Source organism: Protopterus annectens, chromosome 13.part0, assembly GCF_019279795.1.
Source record: "Protopterus annectens isolate FY-2018-M chromosome 13.part0, PAN1.0, whole genome shotgun sequence".
NCBI lineage: Eukaryota > Metazoa > Chordata > Ceratodontiformes > Protopteridae > Protopterus > Protopterus annectens.
In genome coordinates, this window is record NC_056747.1 from 276,847,684 (window position 1) to 276,874,731 (window position 27,048).

The 27,048-nt window shown below is 38.5% G+C and overlaps 1 protein-coding gene across 2 annotated transcripts in view; it reads right to left on the reverse strand.

The window, feature by feature from the left end:
• LSM4 (LSM4 homolog, U6 small nuclear RNA and mRNA degradation associated) overlaps positions 1–27,048 on the reverse strand; it is a 426,988-nt gene that overhangs the window by 392,103 nt on the left and 7,837 nt on the right. For both annotated transcript variants that reach the window (XM_044053837.1, XM_044053838.1), the window contains exon 2: positions 1,799–1,840. In XM_044053837.1, the coding sequence (XP_043909772.1) occupies positions 1,799–1,840 (42 nt within the window). The remainder of the gene's footprint in view (positions 1–1,798; positions 1,841–27,048) is intronic.

The window sequence follows — 27,048 nt, forward strand, 5'->3', positions numbered from 1 at the left end:
CTGATAGATGCATGGAATAGCAACCAAACCAATAATAAGGAATAAGGTTAAGTAGACACTCATTGCCTACAGATACTCATCGCCCAATCAGAAAAACAGTCAGGAATGAATCCACTCTGCTCCTTCTCTCACCAGGAGCAAAATATAGGCACAAATTTCAAGCTGGCACCTATAAAGCAGTCATTAGGCTTTCCAGTGATCAGCAGTCTCCAGGAAATAATGTTCCTATGCTTCTCTCACCAGGAGAAAAACAGAAACACTAATCCAAAGATAACTACTGAGAGGCACAATGTGGGCTCTCCAATAATTGGCGGTCTTTGAGTGGATGTTGCAGATTTTAAAGGCAAGATGGAAAGATAAGTTAAGATCCCAAGAGCTGCAGCGTACACTAAGCAGTTAGATATGAAAGAGGGGGTAACAAACTTCAGCCAAGTGGAGAGCCACTAATTTTAAAAGAGCAAGATGCATTGGAAAAGGGTGGGCAATTTGTATTATGGTTCTATGGAATACAGTGGGCTGGCCAATACATTTAAATAGTTGAAGCGTAGTAACTTCACAAAATAATAACTTTGTGCTTACTCACAATGGCCTGTGAAGGAGAAGAGGGAAGGACACATGGTCAAATTAACATAAGGGGAAGGCAACTAGGAAGACAGCAGAGTTTAAAAGCACAACAGTACCAGGGTGGGACAATGGGGAAAAACTTATTTGTGACAAGACACACAGCTGTGGTATATTTCCTAACATGCAAACAAAAGTAGAATACAAGTAAAACACAGTATAAAGAAAATAAATCACAATATACAAAAATAGAACAAGGCAATAAAGCAATGTAAAAGACAAGAAAGCAAAAACAAAGTAACCCTTCCCTCACAGCAAGTTGCAGGAGTCTAGGTGAGCTTTTCCAGTAAATCTTATGACACTGCATCCAGTGCTCATTTGAATAAATTAAAATGATTATTCTAAACAGATGAAAGCCCATTTGCCTGAAGTGCCATTTACTCAAATTCAAATAATTAAAACATTTCAGTCAAAAGCACTCAAGGCAAACTTTAACACACACTCACAAATATAGAATTAATATGCATTTATATTTAAATGGAAAAACTACACGGCACCTTCTACACCCCTTACTTAAATGTGTTACAGCTGCATAACTACGAAGGAAGGACACAGAACACCCAAGGAATTGCTGCCAGTGCACAAACTGGAACCACAGCAGCAGTTACAAAATATAGGCAACTCTGATCACCATATAAAACTTAAATTTCAACTTCTCTAGGAAGTAGAAATGTAGATATTTACATTTGACAAAATGAACCTTCAAAGACCTGAATTCAATCATTTCAGATTCAACCAACTGTCATAGCTCCATTTATTAACACTGCTGTTTACCAAATCCCATTTTCATAACCTCTTCTACAAATTTTGGGAATGTACTGTCTTACAGGTATCCCTTCCTAAGGAAAGACCAAGATGAGTAAAGCTAAGGTTACATATCATTTACATATATGTCCCATTTTAATAACAGTGAATATACAACCTTCCAGGGGAACCTTCTGATATAATACAAAACAGTGTTCAACTGAGCAGGATAAAGCACATAACTCATGGACAGACAGCCCAAAATGGTCAATACAGGAGTGAAGGATGATGAAAAATACACAGCAGTGTTTTCCTTTATGACAAGTGACCAATACAAGCCAGAAAAGTTAAACTGGTAATGACAAACCTAGCAAACACACCTAATTTGCTTTAACTGTGGAACTTATGTGAAGGCCATGGAATAATCACTTACCATAGGGTGATTCTGAGCAGTCTTCAACAATGACAATGGTAGCTGTGGAAAAAGAAAATGGATACTTAGTTAAGAAATTAAATTATTCTTTTTGAAACAACATTTCACTTTTCCACATTAAAATACTGAAATGTTTATATAAATTATTCAAGTCTCTCTGCTTGTATGACCGCACACACTTCAGGAGACAGGCAGCTGCAAACTTCCTGCCCTCAAATATTTTCAAGCTACATGTACTATATTTTTTGAACTAATAAAAACACTATCCCCCTCACAACCACTTACTGTTTGATTTTTATAATGTTCATCATGCTGATCACTGCTGCAGCAACCTCATCTATACTGGTTACATCTGCCAAGAATATGACAGTCCGCCTACTTCCAAAGCTTTTGGGCACCTGACAGACAACCAAACTGTCAGGCAGCTCACTCCGAGATGGCTAAAAGACAAGTGTGAAACCCTTCAGAGCTTTACTGCCATTGAAAAGTATACTCCTATGAGGCTTTTCAGGACTGGCTGCCAGCTTTCCTTTATTGGGCAGGTAAGTTCCCTTTAAGGAATAAAAAAGCTTCCTTATTCTTAATTTTGTTGATCCTTTATTACGTTCCACTTCAGGAAAGAATTTGACAGACTATCTCGAGACCAACAATAAAGAAGCGCTCTTTTTTTCTGTCAGTTTAAAAGTGGTATAAAGTAACTCAAAACATTATTTTGGAAAAATGGTGTTTATTGTACTTTTGTGGGACTGGCGTACTGGTTTAAAGTGCTTTTTACTGCGTTTTCTGTCAAAAGTAAGCTTTGTAGTCTGGTAGTGTTTAATGGGAATTGCTGCCATTTTCCGAGAGAAAGAGGCACCATTTTCTACTTAACCATGGAAAAGACTACTGGTTCCATGGTCGGTCCTTCTTTCAGCCACAAAAAGAAAAAAGATGAAGATGAAGCAAACCACATTTGCCACCACAGCAGGATAGCAATTTACTTCAGCCACAGGTGGGCGACTGCTGTGGCCATTTCTCGTACCTCAGACCATTTACCTTTTACCCCAAATCCCTATGGTGAAGCACCTACAGCCACTATGAACCAGGGGTTAGCCACTTCCTCTATGGCTGATGGGGTCCTCTCAGTGGGCAAGGGAGAGCCATTCCTGTTGGCCCTGACAGCGAGCAGGGAAGGTTTCCCCTGTTGTGTCAGAATGCTGTGTCCATCCCTGGGGAAGCTGCTGCCAATAATAACAAAGCTGGCCCCATTTTCCTGTCAAAATAGAACAGAAAGCCAAGCATATACCTACTTCTCCTGAATTGTCTTTGGATAAGAGTAGTTTAGTAGATCTGGCTCAGGGTTTAATTCAGGCTATTTAAGTAGTTTCTGGTATAAAAGGGATTCCTCTTTTCTGAAGATTCAAGATTCTGAATCTGAACAGGAAGATGCAGGGACAAATACAGTCCCTCCCCCTTCCAATTTCTGAACAAGAAGATGCAGGGACAAATACAGCCCCCCCCCCTTTAAATTTCTATTACAGAGGAGAGCTCAGTTTCTGATTCGGCCTGTGGGCGTTTCTCTTTCTTAGACTATTGCTAGAATGTGTGGTTTCTCAGTCCCTCAGAAAGTACTTTTAAGTTGTTAAAGAAGGATTTTGTAAAACCTACAACTGTTCTGTCTGCTTTACAGGATGCATGCTTACTGCCTGCAATATTCCTGCTAGTCATCCAGCTGCCCCTAAAAAAAGCAGATCCTAAGTTCCAAATGGGAAAAGTATTAACAGTTGCAAAAAAGTATACAAGTTTTTCCCACACCTTTGTTTTTCAGACTTGAATTGTCAGGCTCGCACATAAGTTTGTTCTTGCAAATTTTGAAAGTACAAGGAATGTTTTATCTACAGTTGCGAGGAAAAATCTGCTTCAATTAACTTAGCTTCTGTTGCACACGTGACTCACTGTTTGCAGTGTGTGTACATGAATCTGGAACACAAACGAACTGGAAACAATGGCTCTTGATAATATAAACAATTCAGTCGAACTGGAACGAGTACTCTAAACATGCAGCAATAAGATCCGCAGATTGCAAATGAGTGGGAAAAACAACTTCTTCAGACAACAAGAACAATGAAACAACAAGGTTTAAAAACTACTTTTGGCACCAAACTACAAACGCTGTTGCTGGGCAACTGTGAACATTATACACATAGTTTAAAACAAATGTAGTTATACTTCCTTTTTAAAAATATATATGACATGTACAATATTCTGACAGACTCCCAGTAGTTGGATATTGCTGGCAATCACCAAACTACACTATATATTGTATGCTGTAATAAAATAAAACGATGTAATGATGTGGGATACTTTTCACAAATGTAGCATTGCGATCTTTCCTATAAGTGGAGATCGCTTAAGCTCATCTAGTTATTCAAATAAATTTGGTGGAAGGCTCTCAATAAATTGGGTATTACTAGCGATCACCAAAAGTACACTATGTGTCATATACTATGGTAAGTTAGTGCAATGCATTACGATGTAATAATATAAAATAGTTTTCACAAATGTGGCATTGCGATCTTGCAGTAGGCTGAGAAGCGCCGAGAATCACCTGATTTTTCAAGTTATCCATTAAATTAGTGCAATGCCATACGATGCAGTAATGTAAAATGGTTTTCACAAATGTGGCGTTGTGATCTTGTCTATAGGCTAGGGATTGCTATAAAATCGCCTGGTTTTTCAAGTAAATCGAACAAAACCATACTGGTTGATGGTAAATGATTATTGTGGGCACATACCCCAAGAGAAAAAAATACTAGTAAATGAACACTATAAATTATCGTTTCTAAACACCAAATTAAAAAGGTAACCACCCAATGTGATAAATATAATACAATGATCACTGTGTGGAATACTACTTAATTATATTCCTCATACAAAAAAAAAATATATATATATATATATATATATATATATATATATATATATATATATATATATATATATATATATACACACACACACACACACATATATACATATATATACATATATATAGTAAATAAAAAATATTTAAAATAAAAAATATTTAAAAATATATAAATAGAGAATTTAACTATAGTGAATACTATGTGTTATGCTGAAAGCATAATATAATGCATAAATGTTAATAAATGTAAATCAATTAATTTATTTAACCATAAGTAATACGTATATTTAACGACGCAAACTTCTTAACTTCAAAATGGGATAGAGGGAACAAATTTCATTCAGTCCGGGAGGTGCACTGGCAAAACAGCGTATTTGCCAGTACAATTCTAGGACTTCTAATAATACTTGGTTGGGCCCATCACGGTTATCTGGTATAATCGCATCAATTGTCTAAACAAAAATGTATGGTTGGGATCTTCAGCAACGTGCTTAGCTAATGCATTATCCGTTTTATTTTTCTTAATAGCATACAGGTGTTCATATACCCGTTCATGAAATTTCCTGTCCATCTTCCCAAAATAGAAAGCGGGACATAGCTGACACTGAGCTAGGTAAATAACACCTGATGATGCAATTTCCTGTCCATCTTCCCAAAATAGAAAGCGGGACATAGCTGACACTGAGCTAGGTAAATAACACCAGATGACTGACAACTGAATTTATGTTAACATGATAGGTCACATTCCTAATGATAAAAGATTCGCCTGTATTCATATGTGAACAATATTTGCACATATTGCATTGAAACATGCCTTTTCGCCATGATAATAATCTAGTGTCGCTTTGTATAATTTGTTTGAGATTCCTACCTCTTTTCCAAACTATTTTTGGTTTGGGTGGAAGTTTTTTTGCTAGTGTCACTATCATTGTCAATAATGTTCCAATTTTTGTTCATGATTAAGGTGATGATGTCACTGTCTATGGCCACTGGTACTCTTTTGAGAAGGTTTGCATGGCTGCATTCACAGAATCTCCCAGATGACGTTAAAAATTAAAATATCTCCTTTGGACAGCGATTTAGCGTTTTGTCCTTCTGCTGCACACGGTGATCAAAAAGAATGATGAAAGGGGCAAGGCAAGCTGATACAGGGAATCGGCTTTCAGCCCTACTTTCCAAATTTTCTATCTCCTCATCCAGTTTTGGGAAACTGGAACAGCCAGTCAACAAAACAAAAGGACAGTCCAACAAGTTTCACTATTTAAGATACCTTGTGAACCCCTCACACCCTGACCTCTTTTTGCTTCCAGAAAGTCTGAAGCTCCGTTATACTGTCTGGCAACAGATTAATTTTCAGAAGGTGTTTGTTTGAAACATTCATTAAGGTTACAAATGGCAGGAGGAGGAGGAAATTCCTCCTTTCCAGGGGGTCATTCCTCATCCTCCAGACCAAATCTTTACTTCCACAGGTTCTTCATCACATGCAGTCCCAAGGAGTGATTGAACCAGTTATTCCTTCTCAAGTGGGGAAGAGTTTTTATTCAGTGACGTTCCTAGTGTCAAATGAGAGAAAATTGAGACCACATCTGGATCTTTCTTTCCTAAACCCGTTTGCGATAGTGCCCAAATTCCAAATGATGTCACTTCACAACATATTACCTCTTCTTCCTCTTTCAAGATGCCTTGCAACACCAGACTTAAAGATGCTTATCACATCCTTATTCATCCAGATTTCAGACGTTTAAGGTTGTGTGTGTCTGGATCCCATTACCATTTCTGCGACTTACCCTTCAAACTATCCACTGTACCCCAGGTGGTTGAAGTGTACGGCCCCAGTTATAGTTCACTGCAGGCTACAGGGTATCCACATTTTTCCATATTTAGACAACTTGCTTTTTTCTGTAGAATCTTTTTCAAAGTATCAGAAATCTCTCTCTCTTGGGTGAGAGATCTCTTCCACACACTGGGAAACCAACAAAACTTTAAAAGGTCTTTCTTGACTCCTTCACACAGGACTGTGTTCCTGGGGTGTCAACTAGCCACTTCAGTTCAAGTTCAGAGAGCTTTTCTTCCACGAGGAAAATGTAGATCTTTATCTAGTTCCGTTTCTAACAATATCCTTACCAACAATCCACATTAGAAAGATACAGCTGTATCTGAAATCTCTTTGGCCCCATCATCAACACCCTTTATCTTTTCAAATCCCAGTGTTGGGGTTTGTCACAAGAGAAATCTTTTGGTGGAGACGTGGGATATCTATAAATCCAGGTCTCAGCTTCGGACTTTGCTTCAGGAGCAATTTCAAGAGGGACAAAAAAGTGCAGGGGTTGTGGGATACCAAGGACAGATGAAAGCATACAAATATCAATGAGTTGCTTGTCCTGATCAAGGCACTCAACTCTCTAACCATCTTTGGTCCTTCTAAAGTGGTTACAGACAATACTACAATCACGTGGTACATCAACAAGCAAGGGGGAACCAGGTCGTACCCCTTTGCAGACCAGTCACGTTAACTTGAGCTACAGCCTCACAGCACAATCGCACTTTACATGCATCCTACATTCAGTCAGAGCAAAACTGGGTGGCAGACAAGTGAAGCAGGACCAGGAAAGACTCAATGGAAACTAAAACAGGGGATCTTCCAAGATTTCATCCATCTGTGGGGAGTTCCTCAAGTAGACCTCATCGTTTCCTATCTGAACAATAAACAGGCAAGATTCTGGTCTAGGACTGTAAGCCCTGGAAGATAGATATCCATGTCAAAACAGAATATTTCCAAATGGTTGTCTAAGGCTATTATCTTTGGTTATAATTGTCATAAAACTATTCCAGGTGGGGTCAAGGCCCACTCTACTACGGCCTTGGCTTCATCATCTAGGGTTGGATTCTAGAAGCCCTCTGGAAGCTGTTACTGGGTCCTCTGTACATACTTTTACAAAGCACTACAAGCTGCTTTGCTAGGACCATTCTACAGGGGATCCTGGACGCTTTTCACCACCCAAATGTTAGCTAAGGTAACCCATGGATACAGTTTGGCTACTGCAGGAGTGATCAGTATGATGAACACCGTAAACACAACAGTAAATGTTCGAATGATCACTGCTGCAGTAGCCACCCCCACCCCCCATTTCTGGTGTTTTTTTAAGCCAGGTGGGGAAATTTTTTCCCCCCTAGCAATGTCCTTTCAGGGATCAACTTCTCTCTCTCTGCTGGAAGAAAAACTTTGAAGGGCTTTGTGCCAAAGTTTGTCTTTTAGTCAGCTCAACTCAAGCTGCCTGACAGTTTGGCTGCAAGGAAGGTGCCCTGAAGCTTTAGAAGCTGATCAGCCGTTATATCCTTGGCAGGATAAAATCCATATAGCCAAGGCTACTGCAGCACAGATTACTCAAACAGCTACTGTTATGGTAAGTTTTGGTTTACTATTAATCACAAAACCACTTCCATCGAGTGGTCACGATGTCGACATTACCCAGTGTACCTTCCCTCCCAATCAATACCCCCTGACCTCCCTAATTATTTATACAAACTCCGAGATTGCACTACAGTGAGGAAATGGGTACATTTCCCAATCCCAACACAGAACATCCACCTCACAACTACGAATGCACATTAGCATTCACTGCTGTGGTGTCGACCATTTTTGGTTCGGCCTTCTGTGAACTGGAAACACTTGCCTTTTGACTATCCCAGTTTGACGGAATGCCATCCGACAACATGATAGTAAATCGTAAGTTTTACTTACACAACTGTACTTTCCCCAAGTTAATTCTACTGTGTACTATTTACATATCAGGTATAAAAAATATATTTTTAAACTATGACTAACTTACACTTATGCTTATTGACTAAAATGCATTATTTAGTGTTTTACTGTTTACTCATTTCATTGTTGAGCTTTTCTCCCTGGGCCTCTGCTGAAAAGTGGCAGCTTGTCAACCCAGCTAGACCATCCCAGTAAACAAATGCAATAATTCAACTAGTAAATCTGCCCATTTGATGCCATCAAGCAGTGGCAGGAAGTTGAAAAAGCATCACGATTAAACTTGGAAAAGCAGTACACTCCTAAGCAATAGAACACATTTCAAGCTCAACATCTGCTCAACCAAAACCTCATAGTTGCAGACATTAATAGTTATGAATAATCCATTCTACTGAGTCACCAAAAACAACTCTGACAAACTGTACTTTTTATTTACTCTTTGATGAGCAGGTTAACCCCACTAGATCAGTATCCTTTTTCAAGGGAGACCTGAGGTAGTATTCATACTAACTAGGGGAAATTTGGCCAGGTCACTGGGAACCCTCCTCCACTCTTTTTAAACCACTGGGTGGTGCCAGAGGGCTACTGCAGAGCTCTAAGTTTTTCCAAGATATAGGAGAAAAGGTAAAAGCAGACCAAGAGTGAAGCACTTCTGAATAATACTAAATTATTGCAAAAAAAAAAAAAAGGGGGGGGTTGGACTACCAGCTTGGCAGGTATGCTTGGCCAGTGGAGTAGTTGGTTTTAAAGGCATTCCCGTGCAATAGGCTGTTAGCAATACAAAAACTTTTTAACTTTTATTTGAAAAATATATGAATAAAAGTGGAGAAAATAGCTCATTTGCAGCATATAATGAGGATATTTTCAGAAAATGTGTCTGCAGATAAGGAAGAAAATTTGCAGGTTAGAACATGAAACAGACTACTTGATTTAAACACCCTTGCTCTTGTGTGTCTGTAATAAGATGCACGAGTTTTTAATGTACAATGAAAAATGATGGACTTGGGGGAGGGGGCGGTGTGCGACAACATGTACGAGTAACAATGTAGCATATTTCAAATGTTGCAACTGTGAATGGTAAATGGGAGCAGTGAGGTACTGGGGTCAACTTAAAGTGTCCGTTTCCACCACTCTCTGGGGATTAGAAGCAACTGATGCACAACTGTAATAAATGAAGATATGGTCAATGTGGGGAAAGGGGATGTGCCACAAAAAAGTGTAGGCCTAACAACAGGATATGTAATGAATCTGGACATTTTTGGTTTGACTATCCTTTACTAGAAAAGGTTAGAAAGAACAGACTAGGTTAGAAAAAACAGACTAGTTCATAAGAAAGAAAGTATAGGCTCATAGCATAGTACCAAACTGTCTGGTGGGCCATTTTAAAACTAGCCACATTTCCCACTGGAGGAGAAAGTAAAATGGGAAATAGCTGAAGACAAAATGTAACCAATATGGAGGAGGATGGAAAATGCAGTAGGAAATTTTTTAAAAAGTGTTACAGTGCAAAGTAAAAGCAAATGTGCCAACACTAGGAAGTAAAGGGGGAAGAGAAGTATTTGGGACAGGAGAACCAAGAGAAACTGACAAAAAAAAATCAATTGAATGGAAGGTAGGGAGAAGGAAAAGAAAAATGATACTGGATGATGGAAGTAATAAAAGAGAAAAAGGAATAGCAGTAGAGTACATTATGAAAATGCTTATAAAGTACAAGGAAATTTTTGATTGTAAAAAATTACAGAAAAAATGAACAGGCTAGTGTATAATGAAAAAAAGAGGAAGTGTCACCATTTTTGGGAAATGGGCAACAACAAGTGAGGGTGAGCAGCAGGAATAAATGAATTAGGTTATGAATGTTATAAAGAAATCAATTAATATTCTGTAAAATCTTAAATGAATAGATAGAGAAAGAAGTAAAAGATGAAATATGTGGTGGAAGTTTATACAGAAAAAAGAAAAATCGAGACAAACAACATTGAGAAAGAGGGAGTGTAAAATGTTTATGAAAATAATTCAAAACCTTCTTGCATTCTTGTTTGTATGAAGTTAAAGGAGGAGGATTTGTGAAATCAAAGAAACACCATTGAAGGAAATGTTAATAATAGGAAAACAAGCAACAATTTTGAAAAAAATTATTTATTTTTATTTATTTTATTTTACATTTGTTGACCGGGCTAGTCCAACTGGATCATTGTCCATTTTCAGTGGAGGCCCGGGGAGAAAAGCTCCACAGATTAAAGCATGTTTATAGAAATACATGTAAAAAAGACACTTGTGATATAGGCAAAGAGCAATAATACAAGGAAATTAGTTCAGGTCAGGTGATGCTATTCTAATAACAAATAGATAATACTAACTATGCAATACAAATTATGTAATTAAAAACATGAAAATAAAAATAATACTAAAAAAAAAAAAAAAAAAAAAAAAAAAATTAACAGTAGAATCATAATGTTATTTATGATTTGAGAGAGATTTAGAGTGTTAAATAAAATGCAAATATAGTTGAAAGATGAAAGTAGGTTAGTCTGGATTGGTACAAGAGCAGAGCCAGAAGTTATTCAGATGTGAAAGAAGTTGCTTTTTAAAGCAAGGAAAAGTGGCTAGAGAGGAGATATGTAAGGGAAGGTTATTCCATATTTTGCCAACTGAGTTGGAGAAAAGGCAGTTCCCTGCAGAGTTTGAAATTCTGGTCATGTTAACTTGTAGCTTTTGGGAGGAGCGTAGTTGTTTTAAATTATTATAGGGAGTCAAGAGGTTGCTAAGAGCAGGTGTTTTGAGGGTTGATATAAAATTTTATGTGCTATTAAGAGTTGTTGATAGATAATCTTGTTAGGAAGTTCCAGCCAGTGTAGAAGTTTTAAGTTTATGCAGTGGTGAGTTCTATATTGAGATGCAGTGGCAAATCGAGCTATGTTGTGGTAGGATGTAGACAGTTTCCTAAGGTTACCTTTAGATAGATTAGTGTAGATCGAGGATGCATACAGAAGGGTAGAGATAAGATGTGATTGTGCTAAAGTAGTCCGTGCCTTAGGTGTAAGGAAGGGTTTTATTCTGTATAGTGAACCAATCTTTTATTAACTGTTTTTATTGTGTTATTAATGTGGTGGTCAAAGCTAAGATTGTTATCAATAGTAACACCAAGCAGTTTTGTAGTGGAGTCAGGAGTAATGTGAGAGTTATCACTTGCAGTGATAGTAAAATGTAGTTGAGTAGATTTATGTGTAGGTGAAAAAAGTAATAGTTTTGTTTTCTTGGGGTTAAGGAGAAGACATCTTTTAGAGAACCATTGTTCAACGGTTGAAAAGGTAGCTTGTGTAAGGGATTGGAGTTCTGGTTGAGAGGAGGCTGTACAGATTAAAGTGGAATCATCTGCATATTGTATGCAGGTAGTGTTTTGGATAGATGATTGGAGATCATTAATAAAGATGGAGAATAAAAGTGGGCCTAGTATAGATCCCTGTGGTACTCCTAATGAGATGGGTAATAGAGTAGATAGAGAATTTTTCCAAAGTACTGCTTGATGTCGATCATCTAGATTTGATGAGAACCAGGTTAAAGAAGAGTCATCCAAGGCAAGGGATTTCAGTATGTGGAGAAGAAGTGTATGATTTACCATATCGAAGGCTTTTGACAGGTCTAGAAATAGAGAAGAGGTTAGTTTGTTGTTATTACGGTTACAGTTGATGGTATTGGTGAAAGAGAGTAGTGCAGTGGTAGTACTATGTGAAGGCCTAAATCCATGTTGGGTGTCAGCTAGTAGGTTGTTAAGGAGGAGATGGTTTAGTAGTTGTTTATGTATACATTTTTCCATAATTTTTGCTAGAGGAGATAACAGTGCAATTGGGCGAAAGTTAGAAAGGTCGGTAGATTTGCCTCCTTTGTGTAAGGGTATTATGTGTGATATTTTCCAAATTGCTGGGGAAGCACTTTCTTTTATGGATCTGTTTATTAGAATAGAGACAGGATAGGCAATAGCTTTAGCTGCTACTTGCAGGAATTCAGCAGGAAGCTTGTCTGCTGAGGGGGTAGTGGGTTTAAGTTTGTGTAATAGAGATTGTATATAAGAGGTGGGTATGGGTTGTAGTTGAAGGAGAGGAAGAGAGTCATTGAAGCTACTTAAGAGCAGTTGAGAGGTAATCAGGAGATAGGTGGTTAGCAAGACTTTGTATGGATGAAGTAAAGAAAGTATTGAAATTATTGGCTATTAAAGTAGAGTCTTCGGGGTCTAAGTCCTGGGGATTGGGTGTGATTAATTTGCCTGGGGTAATTAGATTGTTAATAGTAGACCAGAATTTTTTTGGTTCTTTATTGGTGGATTGTTGTAGTTTAAAGTAAAAATTCTTTTTATCTGTTATGATAGCTTTTTTGGTACTGTTTCTGAGCTCTCTAAAGGTATGATGATCTGTTGGGTTTCTAGAGGAACGCCATTTATTCCAAGATTTATTTCTGAGAATAATTTTATGCTTAGTATTGGAGGTTAGCCAGGGTGCTGTCTTAGTCTTTGTTCTAGTAGTGCGACTTGGGGCATGTTGATTTAGGATTGCAAGGAATGCTGAATTGAAGTATTCAACGGCTTTGTTAAGTGTGAGGTGTTTTAGAGGGTCCAGTTATATTGTGAAAGTTCTGTTTGAAACTGTTCAGGAATAAAATTTTTTTTGGAGTATAGTGTTTTGTGAGTGGTAGGAAAGTTTAGGTTAGTTTTGGCTCTGACTACGTAAATGAGGGAGTGATCACTAATGTCGTCAGGAAGGATGCCAGTTTGGTAGTTTTGTAGGGGGAAGTTAGTAAGGATCCAGTCCAAGGTGGTTTCTTTTTTGTTTTTTTGTTGGTTCTGGTCGGACCATTAATGAGTTGTTTAAAACCATTTAGGTTTATATGAGAAGTAGGGTTAATGTTGCTACATGATATCCAATCGATGTTAAAGTCCCCAAGAAATAGTGTTTCTTGAGGAAGTTTGTTAGAGATATGTTCTAGAATGTGTTCTAGGGTAGGGATGTTATTTCCTGGGGGGATATATGCACAGATGATGTTTATTGCTTTACTATTGTTGATTTGTATTTTTGAGCAAATTATTTCAGCATTGTAGTTTTGGGAGAAGGAAAGGTCAAGAAGAGTAAGTTTTAGGTTAGTTCTATATATATTAAAAATAAGGAAGCATTGCTAGTGACACATGATGTGGCAAAGGTATCTGATAAAGTTAGTCATGAAAAGATACGGAAAATACCAGAGGTGTCAGACAGAAGTAAAAAGTTTGATATTATATAAATATGCCATGAAATTTCATGGGTGAAAGTTATGTTAAATGGACAAGAGAAACGATAAAAATAAGGAAGGAGTTAAAAAAGGATGTTGATTAAGCATTTGTCTATATGGTTATGTAGAAATTCAAGCATGAATGCATATAAAATGAAAGCTGCAAAATGACAGATGGGGAAAGTAAATCTTCCAGGGGGGGGGGGGGGGGAGTCATTGTTCCCCTCTACTAGTCCCTCATTAGACCCATTATAGAGTACACCACCCCTTTTGGTATGTACCTCACAAGAAATCTACAACAACTAGGAAGGCCTCAGAAATACCTCACAAAGAGGATTACCGGCCTCAAACAGATCCCTTAAGCAGACCGCCTCAAAAAACTCCAGCTTTATTCCGTCGCATATCACCTACTCAGAGACCATCTCTGCCTAACATACAAAGCTATGTCAAACCCAGAGCTATTGGACATGCTCCACTTAAAATAAATCCCCAATCCCTCCGAGCTACACTCTCTAGGGACCTAAACCTTGTCACCACAATAAACAGAACATGCTGGAGGGATAGACATATTCCTGTCCCAGAGACTTCCTTTATTCTGGAACAAACTACCTATCTATATCAAACAAAGCTCCTCATTAGCACTCAAAGAAAAATCTTGTTGAATGGATGGGAGATAGGAAATTCACCCCGGGGATCACTTCTGTGGCTCTGCTCAACAGGGGCACAGGAAAATAATTTTCTTGGGTGGCAAAAGCCAGGGTATCTTTTTGGCTAGGCTTATATAGGCCCTAGGGCCAATAGCCTAGTACCTAAATACGAACCTATAATACTGATTTATCTGTCATATGAGAAGGATTGCAGCTAAAAAGATTACAGTAATGTGGTAGTGTGAGTGAAAAAATTATTAAAGAAAGCTAGGTTACAGTTAAATAAGAAGCAAACTGTTTAGTGAAACTAAGAAAATATAATAAATTATAAAAAAAAAAAAAAGTGTACTAGAAGTATAATTTGGATAATATAAAAAGAGAACAAGTTAAATATGTACTAGTAACACCAAAACGAAAAGGAGGAAGGCGTGCCCAAAGTAACAAATAAACCAAAACCATCATAATCCTGGCACTCAAGAGGTGGAAATGAATTTCTTTACCACAGCGAAATGTGGAACCAACAGCTTTATTGCATAAACGCAATTACACCACAATAGCATTTTCGTCTTCTGTTATACTTCCTCAGATGCAAAACAGATTTACCAAGCTGCGTCTTCCTTTTATACCACCCATAGTACATGCAATTATTTAATCAACCAATAAAATCAATACTTTAAAATCATTCCATTCCTTAAATTGAAATACAATGCATTTAAAAATTCATGTTGACAAATATTTACTGATGCAACCTAATCTGTTACATTTGCACTTAATACAAAATATGCACACAGAGTAAAATTCATGTGCATATTAAATATAAAATGTATAAATGTGTAATATATAAATATAAATAATAAATAAGTAAATATATACATATATAAAAATGTGTGTTGAAATGTATGAAAATATATGTTGTATATGCTGAAATACATTCAAAACTTTAACCTATTATTTTTACTGGTTAAAATATGTTCCATACAATTAATTTTAATTTAGCAGCTCTCATCTTTAAAATTGGTACTATAGATAGATGTTCATTAATTCCTGGGTGCTTATTAGCCTCCAACACCAACTGCCAAAAAAGCTCCCTCACATCTATTCTTGTTTCCCATGCACCACCCCTAGGGTCAGGGGCTATCTTTTCCAAAACAAAAAATGTCCATTTGGAATTTTTACAGTCCAATGTGTGCTTGTATAATGCATCATCATGATCCTGTGTCCTTACAGCATTCATATGTTCATACACCCTCCTCTTTAGTTTACATGTGGTCTTGCCCACATAAATGCCCCACATATTTTACCTAAAGCAAGGTATACAACCCCTCGCTATTACAGTTAGCAAAGGTGTCAACTTCAATAATCCTCCCTCTCTCCACAACATACACCTTATTCTGATTAATAATGTAGGGACACTGGGGGCAAGAACCACACTTATAAGTTCCTTTCTTTCTTTGACTTATAACCTTCTTTTCTTGCTCCAAAATGTCCTTAAGATTCCTTCCTTTCTTATAACTAAATTTCAGAGGGGCTTTGAACAATACTTCCAAATCAGAATATCCACTAAACTTGTCCCAGTGTTCAGCTGTAATGCCTCTGATAGCTGGTGTGTCCATACAAAATTTCCCACGGGGTGATTTCCCATTTCCTTCCTGTTCTTTCCACCTTACTGTTCTAGGTGTTCTACCTGTATTAAAACCATAGCGTTGTTGTTCCCATCCTCATTGCCCTCCAAATTCAAACCCAGGATAGGACAAAAACCTACCTGTTCTACCCAACCTTACCTCAGCCACTGTTTGCTCAATAAGGTCAACTGGGTATTGTCTTAATATAAACATGGCCTTTAATTTGTTAATTTCTATTTCAAAATCTATATCACAAGAGGTCATTCTAGAACTACGTATAAACTGCCCCTTTACAATACTCCTTTTTTGTGCAAAAGGGTGGGAACTTGAAAAATGTAAGTAGGAATTAGAAAAGGTCCCTTTCCTGTATACCATAGACTTAAACTATTGCTGTTCTGGAAGCTTCTGTAAGGTAATGTCTAGAAAATCCATGTCCCTGTAACTAATGTGATGCGTGAATTTTAAAAATTCAGTAGTTTGGTTAAGATAATCTATAAATTCCATCAATAAGGTTTCTGTTCCCGTCCAAAAAAATACAAATGGCATCTAGGTAATGTTTGTAAAAATTCCAATATTGGAACAGTATTGGGGAGGGGGGGGGGACACATTTTGCAGAAACATACGCTAATACTGTATGGAGGGATGATTTTGATTCAAGATATCATCAGAAGGAAGGGGGGAACACAAAGTCTGGTTGACCCTTTAGAATTCCCAGAGCTAAGGAGGTCCGAGAGATTGAAGCAAACATCTCCCATTCAGTATTACCAGAGTGGACCCACCAACGGGAGGAGGTAACAAGGAACTTAAATGTTGGAGACCAGAACTTGTCAATGAATAATATTTCCGTAGTAGGTGCTTGTTACACCCTGGACAATTTCAATATTTTTAATTACAGCTCCTTGGAAATACGGGTAGATCATTTTGGATTATTTTCCAAGGGGTTTAAATTTATTCCTAGTACCAGGGGTAGGATAGTGGATACCTTAATAAATTTGAAAGTGTTCTTGAGGAAGAATAATTTGGAAATTATATACAAAGGACGGCAAGGATATAAAGATAACAACCCAAAGAAGGAGGTAAAGAAAACTAGCATATACAACCCCCCCCTTACACCCACAATTAAGAAATTTAGAGTTCCAAATGTAGAAAGATCTTACAGTATGAATCAAAAGTGGGGTATAAAGTTAAATCTTACCCATGAAGAAAATACATTGTTAGATGAATTCAAGGACAACAAATATACAAGGGTCATGCAGCCGGATAAGGGTGGGGGTGTGGTCATTATGGATAGCGTTTTATATTCTAGTAAAATGTTAAATATGTTGAATGATATTTCTAGATATGTTGGAGTAACCAAACATGAAATTAATATCGCTTACAATAAAATAGACTTTGTATTGAAAGATGTTACAAGACCAATTAATTAGTTTGAACATCTTTAATTACTTAAGGATGGAGAGACCTCGAGCACCCTCGATCTTCGGAATACCCAAGGTCCATAAAATGTAGAAGATCCACCTTTGAGACCTATAGTGGCCGCTAGAGGGGCTAAAACCTGCCCTTTAGCCAGATTTTAGATCTAAAATTAAAGAAAATTTGGACCACTGCAGGGAGTTATTTTAAAGTATTCTTGGGATTTCCTGAGAAATATTAAGAAAGAAATATATAGAGATAACATTTGTTACATTAGATATACAGGATCTATTCAACGCGATACCCCACTGGATTGGCTTAGAGTGGTTTGAGTAAGCATTGCATGCATATGTAAATTTAAAACAAGATGAGTTTTTGGTATACTTGGAGCTTATGGAACTAGTTTTAAAATACAATTTCTTGTTTTTTGAAGGGGAGTTTTATAAACAAACACAAGGTGGGGCTATGGGTGCTTGCTGTGCCCCTACATACGCCAACATAGTACTTATGATATGGGGAAGAAAAATATGTATTTACTTCCCAATATGCCCAATACTGGAATTTTTACAAACGCTACCTAGATGACATTTGTATTTTTTGGATGGGAACAGAAGTCTTATTGATGGAATTTATAAATCTTAACCAAACTACTGAATTTTTAAAATTCACGCATCACATTAGTTACGGGGACATGAATTTTCTAGACATTACCTTAAAGTATTGCTGTTCTGGAAGCTTCTGTAAGTCTATGGTATACAGGAAATGGACATTTTCTAATTCCTACTTACATTTTTCAAGTTCCCACCCTTTTGCACAAAAAAGGAGTATTGTAAAGGGGCAGTTTATACGTAGTTCTAGAATGACCTCTTGTGATATAGATTTTGAAATAGAAATTAATAAATTAAAGGCCATGTTTATAGAAAGACAATACTCAGTTGACCTTATTGAGCAAACAGTGGCTGAGGTAAGGTTGGGTAGAACAGGTAGGTTTTTGTCCTATCCTGGGTTTGAATTTGGAGGGCAATGAGGATGGGAACAACAACGCTATGGTTTTAATACAGGTAGAACACCTAGAACAGTAAGGTGGAAAGAACAGGAAGGAAATGGGAAATCACCCCGTGGGAAATTTTGTATGGACACACCAGCTATCAGAGGCATTACAGCTGAACACTGGGACAAGTTTAGTGGATATTCTGATTTGGAAGTATTGTTCAAAGCCCCTCTGAAATTTAGTTATAAGAAAGGAAGGAATCTTAAGGACATTTTGGAACAAGAAAAGAAAGTTATTAGTCAAAGAAAGAAAGAAAGAAAGGAACTTATAAGTGTGGTTCTTGCCCGCAGTGTCCCTACATTATTAATCAGAATAAAAAAAGTGTATATTGTGGAGAGAGGGAGGATTACTGAAGCGGACACCTTTGCTAACTGTAACAGCGAGGGGATTGTATACCTCGCTTTATGTAAAATATGTGGGGCATTTTATGTGGGCAAGACCACACGCAAACTAAAGAGGAGGGTGTATGAACAAATGAATGCTGTAAGGACACAAGATCATAAAGCAAACATTGGACTGTAAAAATTCCAAATGGACAGTTTTTGTTTTGGAAAAGATAGTCCCTGACCCTAGGGGTGGTGCATGGGAAACAAGAATAGATGTGAGGGAGACTTTTTTGGCAGTTGGTGTTGGAGGAAAATAAGCACCCAGGAATTAATGAACATCTATCTATAGTACCAATTTTAAAGATGAGAGCTGCTAAATTATAAATAAATTCTATGGAACATATTTTAACCAGTGAAAATAATAGGTTAAAGTTTTTAATGTTTAGTGGCACATTTAGGAAGTTTAGTTCAGCATTACAACATACATTTTCATACATTTCAACACACATTTTTATATACGTATATATTTACTTATATATTATACATATTTATAAATTTTATATTTAAATATGCACATGAATTTTCCTCACTGTTGGTGTGCATATTTTGTATTAAGTGCAAATGTAACAGATTAGGTCACATTAGTAAATATTTGTCAACATGAATTTTTAAATGCACTGAATTTCACTTTAAGGAACGGAATGATTTTAAAGTATTGATTAAATAATTGCATGTACTATGGGTGGTATAAAAGGAAGACACAGCTTGGTAAATCTGTTTTGCATCTGAGGAAGTATAACAGAAGACGAAAACGCTATTGTGGTATAATTGCGTTTATGCAATAAAGCTGTTGGTTCCACATTTTGCTGTGGTAAAGAAATTCATTTCCACCTCTTTTGAGTGCCAGGATTGTGTTGGTTTAAGTTAAATATGTACATTACTAGAAAGACTAAAATATTTAGAAGGTATGCATAGGATTTCAGGTATCACTATTTCCTTTTTATGTTCTGTTTCCTGCAGTTCCAGAACTGCCTAGGGCACCTGAACCACAGCCAACCCAGATACAGAAAAGATATGCACCATCCCTTGCAAATACAACTACAGCTTCACAAGATGGGAGCAGTGGCCCTACCCCTCTGAGGAACCTTGCACAAGACCATCTGGAAAATCAGCATCCTAAGCTTCAGTGCCTGGTGGAGACTGATGGGGCTCCTATAAAAGTCTCCACCAGCAGGTGCAAGAATAGTTCTAGTAAGGTTTAACCCCCTCACCATTGTGATTACCCCACCAAAATCCACCAGTGCAAGGGAACATTTGAGGCTCTTCTCACCAGGATGATACCAACTGTGATGACCTCTTCACCATCCCCTGTGTCTGTCCACCATCTGTATGCCTTTGCCTTCCCCTCCAATTGTCAGCCTAGCACAATATTCCCATCTGCTGGTCAGTCTTTTCAGTTATTGTCAAAGAATTTCTTAACTTTTCCCTAACCCTCGCTCCTACACATACTGACATTCTTCCTTCCCAGACTTCCCTTATAAAGGCATATTTGGAAAAATGGGTAGTCTATCTCCACCAAAAAAAATATTATCCCTCCTCTCCTACCTCTTCCAAAACAAATGTCTTAATATAATCCTTTTATATGCTTCTCGTCTGGTCTTCCCCTTTTTTCTGACTGACCTATTTGCCCCATTCCAACCTTATAAAAGTCACAGTAGAGTGTCCACACAAGGGGGTCTATATTAGATCACCGAACGCTTAAAAAAGCAAACTGTGATTGATCGAACTTATGTAAGCAAAAGCTTAGGGAACGAATTTGGTTGTCTGTTTCTATTGCTTTGGTATTTTCAGTGCTGTGGTGGAAAGTTATGGGTCAGGTTCAGGTAAGTGTGCGATTGTGTGGACATGAGGGTTAGGTGAGTTAGGGAGCAGGTGTGATGAGTGTGCGATAGTGACGGACCTTAGGATTAGGGTTAAGGTAAGTGGATAGTTACTGGTGTGTGTATAGTTTAGTGTAGGGTTAGGTGTCAGATTTTAAGTGTGTGTGTGTGTATATTGCTGTTTGTTTGGTGTGATTGTGTATGTGTTTTGGATCAGCGATTTTTTTCCCTAGGAAAAAAAAAATTTGCTTTTCTGACAGTTCGAGATTGCAAGCTTTCGCTTACATAAGTTCGATCAATTACCATTCGCTTTTTTAAAAGTGTTCGTTGATCTAATATAGACCCCAGACAAGTACATCTTCAGAATGAATTCAATTCTTCATAAAATTATGTTAAGCTGCTAGCCAGCGCTGAGCCATAACCAGTGGAAAATCTTGCGGAATTGTTCAAGAGATCCACATAGTTCTGCATTCACTGCTGAAATTAGGCAACAACATTCGCAAATTTACATACACATGAAGCATGTTCACAACAGTTGGTACATTTCGGCACACCACTCAACTCTTTTTCAAAAGAAGTTTACACCAATTCAAATAGGCAAGAATATACTGGGAATTTCATTGAAAGGCCAAGTACTTCTAAAACCACAGCTGCTTGCCCACACTTTGCTCATTTATGGATGTAGTGGTGCTACTCACAGAAATAATCTGTGAAGCCTATGAATGAATACCATCCAACTTGAAAATAAAATACCATGATTTATGCCCCAATAGTGACAGTCTATCAAATGGCTATAAACAAGACTAACTGGATAACACAGAACCATCTACCTAATGGATGTGCTAACATTCAACCTAAATCATAACTACTGCCCACCATTAAAGAACAAACTTCATATAAGGAAGCTCTTATTCTCTCAGCAGTCTTATTGATACAACACTAAACACCCCTTTTACACTACTTTATGAAAGATCCTGCTCTAATATAGCCTCAGATACCAGAAACAATCTCCCAGAAAAAAAAGCTTGATTTTTTTTTTTAATATTTGTTAACTGGGATAGCCCGACTGGAGGCAAGTCCATTTACAGCAGAGCCCCGGGGAGAAAAGCTCTAGAGTTTACTAACAATAATTAAAAGTTGAAGGGCAAACAAAGCAAATATAAAACCATAAAAATAAGTGAAACAAAGAAAAAATACAGTAGTACTGACTAGTATATTTACAAATTATCTAGTGTTATTTGTCAATTTAACAGGCTACAGCTATTTAAATTATGTGATCCTAAGAATTTGGTAAAGGAGAGAGGGGAAATCTAGGGTTATTTATGTGATACATGGACATATCCAGTTTTTAGCAAGACGAAGTTTAAGTGTTTGAAAGTCTGGGTGGCGAAGGCGGAAGTAATACAAGTAGGGAGATTATTCCAGGCTTTTGCTGTGGTGTGGGAAAATAGTGCTTTCCCTGCTGTGTTATTTGCCCTAGTAATAGTAAGGAGAGACTTGTTAGTAGACCGAAGAGAGTGTGAGGTAAAATAGTGAGATAAATAGGTGATTTAGGGCAGGAGCTATTTCAGGGTAGGTGAGGATGCCGAAGGTTGTGAGAAGTTGCTGTGAGAAGTCGTTGATAGCCAAGTAGTTGCGGAAATTCTAGCCATTCCAAGTCCCTTAGAGCCTGACAATGATGGGTTCTGTAGTGAGAGTTGTTAGCAAACCTAGCAATGTTGTTGTAGCACACCTCATGTTTGGTAAGATCTGTTTTGATAGCTTGAGTTAGGATAGGTGCAACATACATCAGTGTGGATAGAAGGTGAATTTGGGCGAAGGTGATTCTTGCGTTGTCTGCAAGGTATTTTTTATGGCTAAGAGTTCCCATTTTTTGTGTACCTTTTTAATAGTTTGGGCTATGTAGACATCAAAGAAAAGGCCATCTATTTCAACCCCAAGGAGTTTAGTATGGCTAGTTGGAGATAGGACAGTGCTATTAGTAGAGTGAATGGTAAAAGAGAGGGGGGGGGGGTGCGTTTGGATTTATTAGGAGAGAACAGAAGTAATTTGGTCTTGTTTGGGTTGAGAATAAGCTGGATGTTAGTCATCCATTTTTCTGTGGAACTAAAGGATTCCTGGGTAAGCTTTTGTAAGGTGGTAAGGCATGGGGATGCGCAGACGAGTGCCGAGTCATCTGCATACTGTATGCGTGAGACACTTTCAAGAAACATAAAAAAGCACTTGGCGAAAGTAAAGAAGTGCAGCTGTTTTAGTAAGTCTGGAAGATTATGGTTACAGTTACTCTTGCTCAAGTACTCAAAAATGCTGCCTCAGCTGTTGACCAGTCGTGCCCAAACTGTAAGGATATCTGCTTGTATATATAAATGAGACCAAAATTAAACTTTAAATTATCAAATAAATATTTACCAAGCTGAAATATTATCCTTATTTATACATGTGCTAACTGCACCAACATTTCTACAGCTAAACAATTTGTTACAGGAATAATTGAATGACGCATAATGCATAAAATATATATTTATTATATAAGCACATGCGGACACACACTCACTCTCTAAAGCCTGTACACGACTAAATATATTGCAAACTATGCCTGAACTGCCTGTGTGACACTTGTAAAGGATCTTTGGACCACTGCATCAACATGGTTAGAGAGACAACAAGAGGAAAGAAAATGGCCAGTGTCCTAAAGTCGGGTCCGACGTCGGCTGAAGTCGCTCCTTCCCTGACATCAGTGTGCCAGGGGTATAAAGACCTCAGCCGACGCCATTTTCCCCAGTTTTTCTTGCCCCAGATGTCAGGTGCCCAAAAATAAAGGCCAAAAGCTTAATCAAAAGAATAAGCAAACAAACCAGAACATTCCCAAATATCACCAGCAAAAATACCTCAGAGAAAAAAGAAATGTCAAGGAAACACAGACAGCACTCAAAGAACAACAAAAAAGGGGACAGGAGGGAGGGTAACCCAGACTAACAGTGTACATACTCGAACATCTACATTTATGGTAAGAGTACGCAACTGTACTATGTTCTTCGTGGTTACTGTAGGGTTGAATCCCACAGCTAAGAAAGGGTGGATGGAGAAGGAACAGAAGGGGCGGCCACAAAACCCTGCAGGACTGCAGAGGCAAAGCCTGCCCTAGATTTAGAATAGAGAGGGAGATTGTAGTGCTTAGAAAAAGTATGCACAGAACTCCAAGTTGCAGCTTCTAAGATCTCCTTGGTAGGGACTCCACTGAGAAAAGCTGCAGAAGTGGCAGTAGCTCTGGTAGAATGTGTTCCGATATTAACAGGAACAGGTTTACCATGAGAGTAACAGAACTTGATGCAGTGGGCAATCCACTTAGAAATAGTCTGCTTAGTGATTGCTCTCCCCTGTGAGGTAGAAGCATAAGCCACAAACAATTGGTCCGATTTCCTGAAAATCTTGGTCCTGTCCAGGTAAAAACAAAGCTGCCTGTGTATATCTAAAGAATGCAAAATACTTTCCTCTTCACTTTGAGGATTAGGATAAAAGGTAGGCAAATGAATAGTCTGACTAGAGGCTACTTTCGAAACCACCTTAGGCATAAAGGTGGGATAAGTCCTCAGGGACACCCTGTCCTGATGAAAAATAATAAAGGGTTCCACAGCCATGAGAGCTTGCAATTCCAAAACTCTTCTGGCAGAGGTAATGGCTAAAAGAAAAGCAGTTTTCCATGATAAAAACTTTAAATCTGTGGAAGCTGCAGGTTCAAAAGGAGACAAAGTTAACTTTTCCAAAACAAAGTTGAGATCCCAAGTGGGAACTGGTGCTCATAAAGGGGGCCTTATATTCTTCGCCCCTCTCATATATTGCTTAAGTAACGGATGTGAAAAGATTGGGGGATCCGTATTATAATGTGCAGAAATAGCAGAAGCATGAATTTTGACAGATGAAAAAGATAGGCCCTTATTTTACAATACCTAACAGAGATGTTACATATCAGAGGAATGTTTGGAACTTCAGAATCAAAACCCTGGGCCTGAGTCCTGGAGCAAAATCTTTTCTATTTACCTGCATAAGATTTCCTGGTGCTGGGCCATCTAACTTCAAGAATTACATCCAGTACCGGTTTGGTAAGGGTAGAACTGCAAGACCCTGGATCCGCCAAGCTGCTAGATTCAGAGTTTTGACATGGCTGTGGAGGATCTGGCCGTCTTGTTGAGACAGTAGATGTGGAAGTTGTGGCAAAATCCAGGGTGGACCCTGAGCCAGGTTCATCAGGGTGGAATACCAGAATTGCCGAGGCCAGTTGGGAGTCAGTAAAATCATTTGCGGTCTGTCCTGTTTGATTTTCAGAAGTATCCGAGGTAGAAGAGGCAAAGGTGGAAAAGCATATATTGAGAGGTGCTTCCAACTGAATGAAAGGGCATCCACTTTCCATGCTAGCTTGTGGTAGGTCCTCGTGCAGAAAGTTTGAAGTTGATGGTTTTGGGGAGATGCAAAAAGATGTTTGGGCACCCCCACGCCTCCGTTATCCTGAATATGCGAACATCCAACATCCATTCGTGTGGATCAGAAAGATTTCTGCTTAGACTATCTGCCAGAGTGTTGTCCTTTCCTGGCAGGAATTGAGCTTGTAAGTCCATCTTGTTGGCTAGTGCTGTGTTCCACAGAGCCATGGCCAATCTACACAGGGGGTAAAGAGTGAGAGCCTACCTGCTTGTTTATGTATCACATCACCATAGTGTTGTCCGTCTTTATCAGCAATTGCCCCGGTAGAATAAGATCTTTGAAGGCCATCAGGGCATTCTGTACAGCTAGCATCTCCTTCAAATTTATGTGCAGATGTATTTGGTCCCCTGTCCAGGCACCCTGAAGACATTTCCCTTGCATATGGGCTCCCCATGCATAATCCGAAGCATCCGTCGTTATGACTTGATTGGCTGGAATGGGACAAAAAGGCCTCCCCTTGTTCTGCAGACAGGCCTCGGCCCACCAAAGAAATGCCTGCCAGAGACCAGGCAAAATTGCGATCACCGTTTCCAGACTGTGGCAATGCGGAGACCATACACCCTTGAGGTACCACTGTATCTTCCTCATATGCAGCCTTACATATGGTATTAATAGAATGCAGGATACCATGTAACCCAGAGCCTGCAGAATTTGTCTTGCAGACAGCTGACTCAAAGCCAGATTTTTTAAATAAGAAGCCAGTTGCACTTTTTTGTCTGGTGTCAAATAAGCCATCTAGGTTGTAGTGCTCAGAAGCGCACCCAGGAAAGTAATCTGCTGAGTGGGCACCAGGTTTGATTTCTTTAGGTTTACCATGAACCCTAGGCACAAGAGAAGATGCTGCAATGCCAGATGAAGATGCTGCAATGCTAGATGCTGAAGTAAAGTCTCCTTGTCGTCCGCTTGAATGAGACAATAGTCCAGATAAATGTATATTTGAATTCCCTTCTGTCTGCAAAATGCCATTACTGGTGCCAGGCACTTTGTAAAGACCCTGGGTGCAGTAGATAAGCCAAAGGGCAGCACAGAGAACTGGTAATGCTTCGAGCCCGCTTTAAATCTCAGGTACCTCCTGCACTCTTGCCATATCGGAATATGCAGATAAGCCTCCTTCAAGTCCAAAGTCTCCATCCAAGCATTCTTGCTCAGCATAGCATCTTGAATTTTGGAATTTCTAGGAAGGGGTTCAATACAGAAAGGTCCAGGATTGGTCTCCATGCGTTTTCCTTCCTGGGAACCAGGAAAAGTCTTGAATAAAACCTTTGCCCCAGTTCTGAATCTGGTACCAAACCTATGACCCTCATATCCTATCTATGAGGGACCGAACTTGCCATTGTGCCTCTGCCCATTGATGCTTTGGCAGATCTGGCCATCCGTTTGATTTTGGCAAGGTATGGAACTGAAATCCTCTGCTATAGAAAGGGTGGAATGTTTTTAAAAAAACAAAAAAATAATCCTTGTTTTCCCGCCTTCCTCGACTAGTTTAGACCAGTTTACAGGCATTGCTGTATTCTGGGCTGTGGTGTAGTTCCTGTGTTGTCCATTACCTTACTTGGATAGAAGGAAGTTTCTTTGCTCACCAGTGGGAGTGGGGAGCCTTGAGCAGCCTACCTGTCCTTGGGGGAAGTGACCTCAGCACAAGAAGCTGTAGTAATTGGTTGTTTGGGACCATTTCCAGCTCTTTTGTAGTTCACTGTTTAAAATCCACGTTTGCACGCCTTTGAGCGGTCGTACGCATAGCGCAGTGCCGGTTAAACTTTTTCTGGCTCCGCCAAGTGTGTTCTTCAAATTTTCCCTTAAGGAAGCTCTACTCTTAGTATAACCAGACTACTCACTGTATTATAAGCCTAGCACTTGTTCTCAATACTTCCCTACTAAGTAAGCACTCTCTCGTACTAAGTAAAGCACTAC